Genomic DNA, 15,697 nt, shown 5'->3' on the forward strand with positions numbered 1-15,697 from the left:
GACTGTGGTATAGGACATTGTTCTTTGATGCCCCTAGCACTATCATGGTTATAGGATTACATACCTAGGAGGTCTAGAGTGCATGGTTATGATACCTTTACATGCTACTACCATTTTGGCAGGGGTATTGAAGCCAAATGACCCGTGATAACGATGACGTGACTTTGTTTCATTATATACCGATAGCCAGTCCGTGAGAAGACTCAGTAGTCCACTGTTGATCATGCAATGGTAGGGTTGCATATGTTATGGTTGGGCTCATGGGTGTCCAATAAGTGGCTTGAGAGTCATGAAGGACATGAGAGCATCCGCCCAACAATATGTGGATGACCATAGGGTTAGGGAATGGAGTCCAATAGAGGTAATCAGTCCATGAGGATTTTCATTCCTAGGTGGAGAATGATACTAAACCAAGTTGGTTGGTGCCATAGGGGAGGTATCTGGACCACATGTAGTATGTCACCCTAGGACCTTGCATTGGATTAGAATCCCTGACATGAGCTAGTACTCATGTCAATAGTTGTGGTGAGAGAGTGTCGACCTAAACCCCAGCCATGGTTGATTGACAAGGATCGTAACCCTTGCCCGGGATCCCAACAGAGATAGCCAATCCGTGAGAGATCAGAGTGACAAGACATACCCAGAGGAGGGCTAGTGGTATACCTTAAAACTTTTTTACCATATTAGAGACTTGCATGGTTAGCTGGTAGATGCATCCATACTTATGCATATTATATTTGTCATGTTTGTGATGTTGATATGTATGTGAGATTGTTGCCTTACTGAGTTCGTCAGAACTCATCCTTTGTGGATTATTTCTACTAACGCAGGAGAAATTCCTTGTATGTGAGATTGTTGCTTTACTAAGTTCGTCAGAACTCATCCTTTGTGGATTATTTCTACTAACGCAGGAGAAGTTCCATATGTCTAGGAGAACCCCTATGAAGAGAGTCTAGAAACGTCAATGAGAAGTGGTGTTGCACAACATGAAGCCTCCTGCAATGATGCATGAAATGCGCTTATATCACCTATTGATAGCAAGAGGATCCAAGTGGTTCGCCATTTAGATAGATCGATGAGAGAGGGTATCATGACTCCTTTTATCAAGAAATTAGAAGAGAAGAGTGCTAGCCCCAAGAAAGACCAAAATAATAATTAGACTTTGATATACTCTTTACTTTTGCTGAAATACCATTTTTGGACACATTTATTTTATTTAATCTTTGGTTTATACTCATTTCCTTTAGTATGTTTTGGACACTTGTACATCATTTTATTTAAGTATTGGACTGTTCTTTGCTCTTGATTTGATATTATGTGCATTTATTATTACTGATGGCTAAACCGTGGATCTTGTGATTGTGGATCGCACCCAAGGGTTTTCGGGCAGGACCAATACCAACGGGTGGGGTGTGACATAAATGACAAGATATGAGGATCAGAAAGTTGGCTGGACTAAAAAGGGAGGATATGAACTTACCATGAGCCAGTTGTAGAGGACCGTTCTTACCTTTTCGTCAACACACTGGATACCTGAGTGCTCCACCCTTTCAACCCGACATGATGGTTACTACATACCTGCCCCCCACGGGGGCGCTAGTGTTGGAAGCAGAGAGGTTTGAGAGGGATAGAGAAGGTAAGCAAGAGAACGGAAGAGAGAAGGAAAAGGCAGGCTAGTTGCATTGTAACTTTTCACTAAGAAAACAATTGTTCGCTCTGATCTGATCACGCTTTAACAGATTTATGGTTTGCTATCTTGGTAGAATCAGTAATTGAATACCTCACTACCATCTCTGGCTTTGAATCGAACGACATCAGTTCCCACTTATGTCAAGCCTTTGGAGACGATGCCAGCTGCAAATTCCAACCAGAAGAACCGGGTGCTACTAGTTTCATTTGATCATATAATTTGTTCTCTTACCTTTACATTGAATTCCAAAACCAGAGTGTCTTCTAAGTCCTCTTTCTCACCTATATAAGAGGTGAGTCTGTCTCTGACACTAATAAAATTTAGTTTCATCGTATGGTGTTCTTGCATGGGTATAAAGACTCTAGAGATACTATTGGTACATAATGATGACGGTACCAAAAGTCTAAAGACTCTAGAGACTCTAAACAAATGTTCTTAATTAGTATCTGTATCTGCTGCTTACATCTTTGTTCAATGCTTTCCCTGCTTAGCTCCGTCCACTGCAGATGCTTAGATTTTAATGGTATTGCCCTAGATCTGTTTTTAATTTCTCAGTACTTAGGGTCTTCACACTAGTGCTCCTGGGTCTTGGATCTCTAATAAGCAAGCTCTCTTAGAATTGACCTGAACCTGCAGCGTGGTTAAAGTTCAACATCACATGTATGTTTTCATATTTATTTTTGAGAAAAACCATTTGCATTATAGTAATTAAAAGCAAGTAAATTGAAGTAGCTGAAACATGGTACTGGTAGTAGTATCAACATAATAAAACCCCTATTTACAATGTCCAAATTAAAGCTGAGGAATCAAGTCAGGTATTTCCAGGTAGTATATGGTTTGGTATTTCTACTCACACCATATGAAGAACTATATGAGTTTTCTCTTCTTATTCACTGCTTCTTCAATATTTGGTTGCTGGCTCAGCATTTTCTGCAGATTAAATCCGTTATTTGAATCGGATCCTTCCATTATGGCTGTTGAACTTGGGTTAAGAGAGGGACCGGCTGTTTCATCATCATCATCATCACAATGGATAAGGGATTTCTTACTTTCCTGCAGCATCTCCTCTGCTTCATCCCCATCAGTGTCTGACCATTCGAAGAAATCTGCAACCAACTTGGCACTGGATTGTTGGTTGGGTATCTGCTGGAACGATTCCATGTTTTCGGAGAATACTTTCCAAAATTTCACGTGGACGATGTAGAATGAAGGAGGAGCAGGGTAAATGCACACATTTTGCACAGTTAATTTCTCGATAGCAGCCTTGGTTTGGAAGAACAACCCATTAACATTGAAATGGTGTAGGTAGATTGCTTCTCGAGAATTGATCTTGAAACGAGTTTTGATCGAAAAGCTACAGTCAATCTCCTTTCCTCTGAAACTGATAGAAGATCGGATTTCAAGTATAAGATCTTCTTCACCCTTCATTTCTTTTTGAGCTAGAGGTACAAATGCGAAAACAACACACAGAATTGGTACTGAACCATGATCGATAGCAATTGAGCTGCTTCGCTCATCTTGGCTGAAATGACCAAGGAGCCTTCCCTGCATATAGAAAGACCGAAGGGGGTAAATTAAAAATAAAAATTAAAAAGAAGAAATTAAGATTTGACAATCACAGAAAGAAAGGAAGAAAGAAAGATAAGAGACCTGTCCATGTAATTTCCTGGTTGTCTCTGTTAATTTGTAACAACTGTCTACCGTCAGCTCTTGTAGAGCTTCTAATTCTTCAATACCGTGAATTTCCTCTAGATTAATACACCTGGTGATTTTTATAACTCTGAGTCTTTTCAGTGCTGACAAATTTGGTAACTCTGTCAATTTGCAACAACTATTTCTCACATGTAATTTTTCCAGCGATTCTAACCCCTCGAGGCCGTGAAGTATCTCCAGGTTTTCACAACGGTTGATGTGTAGAACTCTGAGTCTTTTCAGTGCTGACAAATTTGGTAACTCCGTCAATTTGCAACAACTATCACTCACATATAATTTTTCCAGCGATTCTAACCCCTCAAGGCCGTGAATTATCTCTAGGCTTCTACAATTGTGGATGTGTAAAATTCTGAGTCCTTTTAGGTTTGACAAACCAGATAACTCCGTCAATTTGGTGCAAAAAGACAATCTCAACTCTTCCAAGAACTCAGCTACATGGAGACCATGAATTTCTTCATTTCCATTGATAACTAAAACTCTCAATCTCTTCAGGCTTGACAGATTTGGTAACTCTCTAAATTTGAAACACTTCCGAAGTGCCAACACTTCTAAGCTTGAGAACTTTGAAAAGTCATCCGGTAAATTTAAACCCTCACGGTATTCCAAGCAAAAGCGAAGCAAACTCCTCATTCCACCCATAGATGTTGGTAGCTTCCCTAGCTTAGAACACTCGAAGGTGTTTAATTCCTCAAGCTTCTCTAACTGTCCTACTCCATCTGGCAATTCTTCAATTTCTGTACCCGCTACCGAAAGCTTAACCAAGTATTTCAGATCAGCTATGCATGCTGGTAACTTTTTAATTGAACAACAATGATCGAGAATTAGACTTTTGAGAAAAGTCATTTGACAAATACTGTCTGGGAGTTCCTGAAGAGAACTGCAGTGTGTAAGATCCAATATTTCTAAGCAGGGAAACCAAGCAAAGAAGTTGGGAGAGCAAGAGAGAGCATAACATCCAAACATGATAAGAACCTTCAACTTTTGGAACCGCTGTGATACAATTAAATTGAAAAAAAAAAATTAGAAATTGAAAATAAAAGGAAAGAGAGAAAGAGATAATTCCAGTACTGTACCTGATTTTTATCTCTAGGTATATCATTCCAAGCTTGTTTGATAGCACTAGATGATAATTGAAGATGAACTATTTCCTTGTGATAAAAATTGGCTGGTAGAATTTCCAGAGGACAATCATCCAAATTCAACCATCTTAATTTAGAAGGAAGGGACAAGAAGTCCCCATTGATTGGCTTATGCATGCGGTAGCTAAGACTGAGAAATCTTAACCGGGTCATCTTTGCAAAATCTTCCCAACTTAGATCATCTCTGGCTGGAAATGGAAAATCCTCATTAAGTAGGATACCTTCAACCATACTAGTTCCCTGTATCAAAGAAATAGTATGAGAAAAATTTGATAAAAGCATATAGGGAACCGAAAACAAAAAACAAAAAAAAAAAAAAGTAGAGGGCTCAGACCCTAAATAAAGAAAGAAAAACAATGTCTCTTACCATGTCTTCTTTTAATAGTTGCATGATCACATCACAACTCCACAATCTACTATACTTGGTGAGGTCCCCACCACGGTCTTTGGTGACAATTTCCCTTCCCATGTATTGGAGTTGATCATGCATTGTCAATGTATTGTCCACAATCTTAATGAGGTGTTTTTGAGCAAGTTCTTTTATTGTAAGGCTTGGACGCAAGTCACTGGCTTCCCATATTGAAATTGTTTCTTGTACCTTCCATCCAACAAAATTGCATACGATGTCAAGAAATACAATTTTTGCATGATCACTTAATTTATCGTAACTTATCTTTAATATCTCAAAAACCTTGTCATCATAGCTCTTTATTGACATTCCAGAGACCTTTTCATCATTAATATCCTTCAATGCTCCTAATGCATCTTTCCACTCTCTTATGTCTTTATCAAATAAAAAGGAACCCAACACCTCTAGAGTTAGAGGTAACCCATCAGCATGCTGGACAATTTCATGTGAAAGATTGTTATATTTTTCGGGAGGTTCATTTTTTGAGAAGGCATGGAAACTAAAGAGTTGAAGAGACTTTTCAAAATCCATTACTCTCAGGCTTGTAGATTTGAATAAATTTATGTGTAGCCAGACTTCCTTCATCTCTTGTAGTTATAAGGACCCTGCTTCCTTGACCAAACCAAGTGATTTCACCAGCCAATGCATCAAGTTGTTTAAGATCATCCACATCATCAAGAATGATAAGAACTTTTTTTCATGGAGTCTATCTTTTATCATAGTTAATCCTTGAGAAACAATGCTTATGCGGTGCTTGTCCCTTCTGAAAATATCTTTGAGAATTTGATTTTGCAAACAAACCAAACCCTTTTCTCCTTGTGATGCTTCTTCTCTAACATTTGCAAGAAAGCTACTCCCACTGAAGTTTCTGAAGATCTTATTATACATAGCCTTCGCCATGGTGGTCTTTCCAAGCCCACCCATCCCACATATTGCCACAAACCGTACATCGTCAGAAGCAACATCTAAAAACGAATGCAATGCATTTATGTGGGAATCTATTCCAATAGGATATTTACATTCATTCAAGGGGGTGCTACTTAATTCTTTCAAAACACCTCGAACAATTAAATCAACTAAATCGGACTGATCCCTGCAATTTTTTGTGGAGAAAGGTAATTCACAAAATAAGTATGGATGAGGAAATAAATCTTTAGTAAACATAGTAATAGATTACATGAATTTTGATGGAGAAGGAAAGAGTAGAAAAGATTAATAGGGATAAAGTGTGTTAATCTATAGTGATTATATGTGAAATATTTTTGATAAATCAAACCAAATATATTTGTTTATGTTTCTGATAAACATAAATCTAACCTATTAACAGAGAAGTAAGACTTACTCAATGTCTGCATCACCCTTGAGAGGCCACCCCTTGAGATTCCCCACCTCCTTCAAAGCAATTTTCCACTTCTCCACTTGAGCAGACTCATACTTCCTCTGGAGCTCCTGAAATGGTCCCTCAAAACTTCCGGTCTGATGTCGAACATCTCGGGGTTCAACATCAATGAATACAGGAAGAACGGTTTGTCCTTGAGATAGATGACACTTCCATATCTCAGCAAGTTCCATGAGGCAATATTTGCTCTCTGCGTAGTTCTTAGAGAATATGGGAATGGAGATTTTAGACCCACGGATTGCTCTCAGAAGGGAGGGACAAATCTCTTCTCCTTCCCAGAGGTCTTACGCTGTCTTTGAAGGCATGGATTCCATCTTGTTTTAGAGCTTTGTGAAGTAGAAAGACAAAGTTTTTTCGAGTATCTGAACCTCTGAAATTGATAAACACATCATAAGAAGAAGAAGGCCGTCGAGTAGATGAGAAATAGATGATGATGAAGCCATCTATGCTTGAATTCGCAGCAGTTGGTTGGTTTTGGATCTGATCTCTTCTTCTTTTTCTCGTCTGCTGCTCTGCACAAGGTGGGGAAAAATCACAAATTACTTTTAATAATTTATTAAGGCAAAGCCGAGGAAACAGAGTTACAAAGATTCTGAAGCCAAGGAGTGGATAAAGGCCAACTAGTCATGCCTGAAAGTGACTTGGCCCTCCTTGCTAGGTGATCCGATACATGATTGAATCTCCTAGAAACGAAAGTAAAATAGCATTCTTCAAAAGCCGAACTCAGGTGTCGGATGTCTGCGATGAATGCGTGGATTGAAGTAGGCGGCAACTTCTGATACTGTAGGATTGAAATCAAATTTTCACAATCAGACTCAAAGACAACATGGTCAATACCTTCAGCTAATGAATGAAGTGCTGCCTCTCTCAAAGCCTCCGCTTCTGCCATTAAAACTGTTGATGCAGAACCGGGTTGAGATACAGCGAAAATTGGTACGCCTTGCCAATCCCGCATGATGAAACCCAGACCCACTTTTCTAGTAGTATGATCAAAAGTGGCATCTGAATTTACTTTGTAAAAAGGTCTTTCTGGAGGCATCCATCTGGAGGCGGAAAGAGGAGAAGACAGGATGGGAACATTAGAGCATGTTGAATGGGCTTGTAAGTACTCATGGGCCGTACTCCATGCAATAGGTCCAACTTGTTGAGGAGTCCAAAAATTATTGCCAAAAACCATGTCATTTCTAGCCTTCCATAGAAACCAACATATATAAAAGACTGTTGCTATTCCTTGTTTCGAAGCATGACCGGATCCAAAATTTGTTTGTTGCAGTAAGTGTAACCAATCCTTGATATCATCAAATCCATTTTCATGGACCCTGAATCCCAATGGGCTAACCAACCAGGCAGTCATTGCAAATGGGCAATGAAATAAGAAATGTAGAGTAGACTCTGCCTCCTCTCCACACCGACAACAATCTGTATCAAGCATGAAATGCCTATGCTTCATTGCTGCACCTGTAGGTAGTCCTCCTGCCACCAATCGCCATATAAAGAAACGGATTTTTGGAGCCACCGGAGCTTTCCAAATGAAATTCCAATCCGATTTTGATATTGTTCTCCAGCTAGGCAGATGGGAAGAGGATGCAGCAACCACCTGTAGGTCATCTTTCTCTTGAATAAGATTGTGATATATCGCCTTAACCGTGATAATTCCTGATTGCGATCCCATCCAAAATAAATAGTCTTCGCCTGGAAAGAGTCGAAGTGGGATACTCAAGATGGTCGAAGCATCAGTGGGGTGGAAGTTTAAATTGATTACCTCTGAATTCCAAGTCCGCGTTACAGGGTCTATGAGTTGAGACACCTTCTGTAGTGAACAGCCTGCCGGTGGTGGAAATTTGAGCTTGAAGTTATTATTTGAAGGGACCCATTTGCTATGCCAAATGTCCACTTCATCACCTGTTTCCACGCGCCAAATTATATGTTTGCACAGATTTTCTTTGCCTTCGAATATACTTCGCCAAGCCCATGAATCACCTTGTTTGACTCTAGCTGATAAGAAGTCAGAGCGTGGGAAATAGATAGCCTTAATAAAGCGTGCCCAAAGGGAATCTGGTTGCGTCCACACTCGAGCAGCAGCTTTAGTAAGTAATGCTAAATTTTGCATGGCCGAGTCTTTATAGCCCAATCCTCCTGATTGTTTGGATCTACATAGGCGATCCCATGAAATCCAATGGGTTTTATATTTCTCAGCTGTGCTTCCCCAAAAAAAGTTGGCAGATAACTTCTTGATTTGGTTGTGAATTGATTTGGGAAGTTTGAAATGTGCACCTGCATACTGTGGTAAAGCAAATACTACAGATCTTAGAAGTGTGTCCTTACCAGCATGGGAGAGGAGACGAACCTTCCAGCCTTCAAGTTTAGTAGTAACCCTTGCTAGAACCTCTTTGAATGCTTGTGCTTTAGAAGTACCAATCTCTGATGGGAGACCCAGATATCGAGTGGGACCTTTAGCATATGTAATTTTCAACACCCTGGAGAACCATCTACGGAATTTCATATGAGTATTTGGGCTGAAGAAAAGATTGGATTTTTTAAGATTAATGGCCTGGCCACTCGCCTTACAATAGAGATCCAAACAGGCTTTGAGATTACAAACTGCATCAAGGTTGACCTCCGAAAACAATAAACAATCATCAGCGAATAGCAGGTGAGATAGAGGGGGTGCACGATTCTTTACCCGAATTCCTCGAATAAGACTGGCATTTTCGGCATCTTGGATAATAGCACTAAGCCCTTGTGCACATAAGATAAACAAGGCTGGTGATAAGGGGTCGCCTTGCCGGATACCCCGGGTTGGAGTAATTTCGTGACTAATATGACCATTAATCAACAGCCGATATGAGACCGATGTAACACAACTCATAACCATAGAAACCCATCTCGGTGAGAAACCAAGCTGCAACAGTATAGCTTCCAAGAAAGACCATTCCACTCGATCGTAGGCCTTCTTCATATCAAGTTTGAGAGCAAGAAATTTTGTTTTGCCTTTTTTCCGCCTTTTGATGTAATGAAACACCTCGTGTGCCAAGAAGATATTATCCGAAATCAAACGAGATGGAATAAAAGCCGATTGAAAGGGTGACACCACCTGATCCAAAAATTTCTGTAACCTGGTTGCAAAAATCTTAGAAATTAATTTGGTCAGAACACCCCCAAGACTAATAGGTCGGAACTGTTCGGGAGTTTCGGGGTTATCAACTTTAGGCAACAAACAAATGTAAGAAACATTCAATAGTGCATTCATGCATCCAGTCATAAAAAATTCATGGACAAAATTAACAATATCACCATGAATGGAGTCCCACATTTTTTGGAAAAAAATGGGAGGCAAACCATCGGGGCCAGGGGCCTTCAGCGGACCCATTGCGAATAAAGCGATTCGGATTTCTTCCACAGATGGCATAGCACACATAGAATCATTCATGTTTGCAGAAATTACTGGTTGCACCGATTGCAAGAGCTGTTGCAAGGCATTTTGGTCAACAGGTTCAGAAGTAAAAGCTTCAGAGAAATGATCATAAAGGAGATCCTCAATACCAGTAGGAGAAGAAATCCAGGTACCTTCTTTTGTACGAAGTTGGAGAATTCTATTGAATTGTCTACGCTGAATTGTACATGCATGAAAATACGCTGTATTGGCATCTCCACCCCTAAGCCACTCTGTGCGAGATTTTTGCAGCCATAGCTCTTCTTCTCTTCTCAATTCTTCAGAGAGTAAGTCGGTGATTCGGTCAACCTCATCTTCAGAATATTTATCATTAGATTGAAGTTGAAGTTGTTCCAACTGTTGCTGTAATTTCCGAATATTGGTCTGAATATGGCCAAAAGTTTGTTTGTTCCATACTTTGAACTCATCTTGACAGTGGTCCATTTTCTGAGATACTTGTATGGCCATAGAACCTGAGACTTGTTTGTGCCATGCATAATGTGCCAAATCCTTACATTGTGGGTGCCGAAACCAAGTGTTCTCAAAACGAAAAGGACGCTTGCCATGACATCTTCCGCCTATCGTATCGAGGAGAATGGGATTGTGATCCGACCCGTAACATGGTTTCACAAACACAGATGTATCAGGATATAGAGATTGCCATGAGTAATTAGCTAAAGCTCTATCCAGCCGAACTCTAATGTTGGCACAACCTGCTCTTTTGTTTGTCCATGTAAAGGAGGGCCCTTTGTAACCAAGGTCAAGCAAACCACAATTATTTAATAATTCAAGAAATGAAGTGCAATCATAAGAAAGACCTGGTTTACCTCCTTGCTTTTCCTGCCAAAGTAAATGAGAATTAAAATCTCCAATTAACATCCAAGGTTCCTTCCGAGCTTCTCCCAGCTTTGTGATTTGCTGCCATATGAAGCTCCTATTGGTTTGGACAGAGTGACCATATATGAAAGACATAAAGGCAGGTTCTTCCCGAAGAACTGAGATAGATGTGTCAATCACATGAGGGTCTGCTGAAAGGATTTGAACATTCAAATATTTCTGCCAGAGAAGACATAGACCACCTTTTTTGTGCACTGGTGAGATGTGAAAATGTGAATATAGCCTCAAAGACTGTAACCATTTCTTCCATTTGTTTGTTGCAGTTTTTGTTTCCATTAGGAAAATAATATCAGGTTGCTCATTTCTGATCAAATTCTTCAGGGCCCGACGTGTCAAAGGATTCCCAATCCCTTGAACATTCCAACTGAGGATCTTTAATGCTGCCCGTGGGGTACGTCCATTCGTACATCCACGGAGCCTTCGGTTAAAAAATGTTGGTCGTTGGTTGATGGACTGGGATCATAGGCCATGAGAGATGAGTCAGTGGGAGGCTTTTCAGATGGGTGGCTAGTACGAGGACGCTTGGCTTTTGAGGAAATAGGAGTCTGAGGTTCCTGGTTCACGTAGATACTCTCAGAAATTATGGGAGGTGAGTTGCTTTTGGAAATGGGAAGGTGTTGAAGAGTGGATGGATCAAGGTGAGGTGGGTGTTGTAGTTGTAGATGGGCTTGAGTAGACCAAGCCTCACTATGCATCACAGGGTTGTGTTGGGAATGGGCTTGAGTATGGGCCATAACAGATGGGCCAACACTACTGAGTGGAATGGGTTGGGGTAGGTATAGAGGTGGTGGGGTAACTGAGCCAGATGGGTTACTCGGGTCAGAAATGGATACTCCAGTGAATTGAGGAAGTAATTGGAGTATAGCATGGGTCAACTCTGGCCGCTGGGCTAGCTGGGTCTGAAGGAAGGATAGGGAAGGATTTATAGGTTGATGTGTTGACTGTTGAAGAGATGAAGACGTGTTTTGAGAGTAGATGGGATGCATGTGAGGGGAGTAGTTATATGTCATGTAAGGTGAAAGGCATGATGGGACGGTAGAAGCATTGGGATTAATGGGGGTACTAGGTTGTTGCATTTGAGGACAAATTGGTGTGATGGGGATGCCATGGTTTGGATTGTTGTGAAGGCTCATGGGGATGGCAGAATTGGGAATATTAGGGATGGATGGGTGGAAAAGCTGCATGGCAGGAGACGTGTTGGCAGAGATAAAGGTGGCAGGGGATAGGGCGGGTAGTTGTTGTACCTGTGCATACAGAGCCGTACTGCAGGGGTTGTTGGGGCCTGACGGAGAGTTGTCGGATGCATAGCAGCGATCACTTCCGGCTCCGGCAGGGATGATCTTCGCTCTTTCCAGCAACCGAGCGTTAGGGACTGAAGCTCGCAGAGAAGATTCAAAGAATATATGTTGAAATTCCTCACAGAAATCCTCCGCTGAGCAGTGGTGCTCCTCAGTATGCTTCTTTTCTGCTTCTTCATGAGCTAAACATCGGTTAACTTCGTGGCCCAAGTAACCGCAGAAATTGCAGAAGGTTGGTAAACGTTCATATCGAAAACTCACAAGTTGATGCTCACCAGACCGACGTAGCAAAGGGATTGATCGAATTTGAATGGTTAATATATATGCATTGTTCCAGAATCCAATGCTTACCTTTGTCATCTATTTAGATCAATCCAAGCTAAGTCATGATCGAATTTGAACGGTCAATAGGCCTTGTTCCAGAATCCAATGCTTACCTTTGTCGTCTATTTAGATCAATCCATGTGGTCTATCTAGATCCTTGATCCTTTATATGTGGGGTTCGGCTCCTCTCCATTCCATGGAATTTTTTTTTTTTTTATAGGTAAAAGAAGCATGAGTAAAGAAAATACAACTGTAGAGGGTAGTAGACACTAGACAATGCCCATAACATCGTTGAAGACAATATCACTCAAACGAGAGGGCAACTGAGAAAAAAAAGACAAGGAAAATTTCAGATTAAGGAGATACAAAATCTACAAGAAAATCGGCAGTTGCAACAATTTCTTAAGACCGTGAACAGATTGGATTCGGTTCGGATATACTACTATTTGAATTTTCTGATAAAGAAAACCAATATGTAATGGATATTTTTAAAGGTATCGAAATTCGAATCGGTGAATCTATTGGATATCTGATTATTATCGGATCCGCAAAACTATCCGATTAGTAGTTTGTAATTTCTGAGTTCCAGTAACTGCGATCTGAAAAACCTAAGTTCGGAGAAGTGGTGAAGATCGTCCGCTTTGAGGGCTGATCCATCAAGCACAGCCAGATCACGTCGGCCATTTAAGATGAATTCAAAGACATATCGACAGTAAGAAGCAAAAGAGCCCATGAAACGGGAGAACAGTAAGGGTTTGATGAGGAATCATATATAGATACACGAAGATGCAGAGCCACGTTCTTACCACCGCCGTTAGTTGCTGCTATTACTTGCAGGCTGCCGTTGGTTGACGGGAAGTACTAAAACATGAAATTCCACCATTTTGATTTTTTTGAGCAATGCGGTTTCAGATTCTTCCCAAGCCAGAAAGAGCTAAGGGAGAAGGAGAGAGAGACTCCAAGTCTGCAGCCCAAAATTAATTGTTACAACTTTTTAAAATACAACCATTGATGCTCGCGAAATCGCTCGAGATTATCCAAAAATATCAAATTTGTAACTTTAAGTTATGTATTGTTGTGAGAAGTGATTGCCGCTAGTGGTTTTGGAAAAATTGGTTTTTAAATTTTTTTATTACAAAGTCATTAATGTTCGTGAAGTCACTCAAGTTTATTGAAAAATATTAATCTTTTAATTTTGAGTCATTTAATGATGTTGACAAGTGATTCTATAAAAAACTTTTTGGAACTTTTCCCCAAATTCATAATCATACTTATTAATTAAATTTATCAAAAATATTTATTTTATTATAAAAGGATAACATATTATCCTGTTCGTTTTGCAAATAGCTAAATCTAAACCCGTTTAATTATCGAACGGACACGGATATTTTTTAATAAGAAAAAATTCGGATCCGAATACTCTTAACCGAATACGAATACAAATACAAATTTAGAAGCAGATTTCGATTATCCATTTACAGGTCTAGTAGCCATTAAGAGTTGTACTTTTATGAGAATTTTTGTGCATCCATTGGAGCTTTAATTTTTATGGACTTTTAAGTAACCGTTAGGGTGCTACATTTGGTGGCATTTTTATGGCTGTTAAGCGCTACATTTGATGAACTTTTCTATTTCTATTGCCATTGCATGGTCAATTTGACTTAAGAAAACTTAAATCACCTTTTTTATATATTTTTGGAAGGGGAGGAGGTAGCAAAGCCCATTTATTAATAAATGACTAACAAGAAAACAGAGTTACAAAGAACTTACAATCAAAGAGTGGATATAGGCCATTTAGTTGTGACCATAACCAACTGGACCCTCCTTATTAGTTGGTCCACCACAAAGTTGGACCCCCTAAGAATACAGCAGCTATATAATTCTCAGTGACTATAGGCTGAATGTCGTTAGCCGGTGGTGAGCCACGTTGTTGTATCAATTGAATTAGACCTAAGTTATCCGATTCCACCTGCACTTAATCAATGCCTTCTGTCATTATATACAGTTAGACCTGTAAACGGATTGGATTCAGCTTCGATACACTAGTATCCGAATCCGAATCCGATTATCATCCATTTTTAAAGAAAAAAATGTCAAATACTTTACTCTATCCGGATAAATTTTTATCCGGATATTATCCGATCTGGATAAGCAATACCCGAATCCGAATCCGATTGCTTAGCAGACGGATACGGATATTTTTCGATAAAAAAATTCCGGATGCGGATACCCTTAAACGAATATAAATGTGGATTCAGAGGCGGATTTCGGCTATCCATTTCACAGGTCTATATACACTTGACAAAAGCACATAGCTAAAGCTTCTACACTTGATCATGGCAAATTTAAGCTTTTGCCTTTCGGTACATGCATCGTTTTTTCTCCATTTAGTGAATCAATGTCACCCATATATCAACAGAAATTTGGCCCCCTATGGAGCCATAAATTCACATTGTTGAAATATTTTTACGTCGGAACTATAAGTTATGGTCTCTTAGCTTGTGAAAACAACTTTCATTTCCATGAACCTAAATAAAGAAGGAATAAACCAAAGAATATCACGAGTTTCACGTACCTAAATAAATGCATTGAATCGTCAAGTCAAACAGTAACAGCCAACCATTACAGTGATCGAAGGAAGTCCTCTTTTAACTTTTTTGAACCTATCGATCTACAGGAGAATATCACGAGTTTCACGTAAAATTGAGGGTCTGCATGTGAAAACGAAGACAAAATCCGACTAATTTCTGACCCCAGATTCCATTTCCACCACACTAGCAGTAGCAAGCAATGAGTCCCACTTTCTATCTTTTCACATTGCTTTTCCTCCTGCAATATATTATAGCGTGCGAATCGGTTCACGGAGAAGCAACTTCAATAATGCACACTGATCACCTTTCCCTTTCCTTTCTGAGCAACTTCCCTTCTTCTTCTGATCTTTTGCTAATCAACTCTAAGATGACTGAGGGAAGCATTCACAAAGATGAAAATAATAAATGAACCTCTAGGCCCAGGAAGGGATTTCAACCAACCGGCTTGCACTTTCACTTTCACTTTTATCTCACCATACAACTTGTATTCATGTTATCTCACTATTAATATTTGCTTTGATAATAATTGGCAAACATCAAGAGTATAGAATTTGCATTTCATGGTGATCTTCATCATATTAAATTCAATTGCATTTCATGATGATCTTCATCATATTCGGTTTCAAGAAATTTTTCTGTTTATCAATTGCAATAGGCTTTTTTCCCCCTCCTATTGAAAATTTCATTGTTTTCAGCCTACTTGACTGGGAAAACCCAATCCACCAAAAATTATACAAGAGAGAAACTAACTTCATCTATTTCAATTCATTTTTAAATCATTCATTCCATCAATATCTACATGGG

The 15,697-nt window shown here is 39.7% G+C and overlaps 1 protein-coding gene across 1 annotated transcript; it reads right to left on the bottom strand.

The window, feature by feature from the left end:
* Nucleotides 1-1,608: 1,608 nt before the first annotated feature.
* On the bottom strand, nt 1,609-10,956 carry LOC149000006 (uncharacterized). Its single transcript, XM_089139113.1, is given in 9 exon segments — nt 1,609-3,235; nt 3,341-4,393; nt 4,477-4,782; nt 4,910-5,485; nt 5,487-5,644; nt 5,647-6,044; nt 6,294-6,634; nt 6,636-6,942; nt 7,133-10,956. Coding segments are annotated over 9 exon segments (7,641 nt in total). The 3' UTR covers nt 1,609-2,557.
* Nucleotides 10,957-15,697: the final 4,741 nt, after the last annotated feature.

The sequence above is a fragment of the Hakea prostrata genome, chromosome 11 (genome assembly GCF_041222555.1).
Source record: "Hakea prostrata isolate BN-2017 chromosome 11, UWA_Hpros_2, whole genome shotgun sequence".
Taxonomy (NCBI): Eukaryota; Viridiplantae; Streptophyta; class Magnoliopsida; order Proteales; family Proteaceae; genus Hakea; species Hakea prostrata.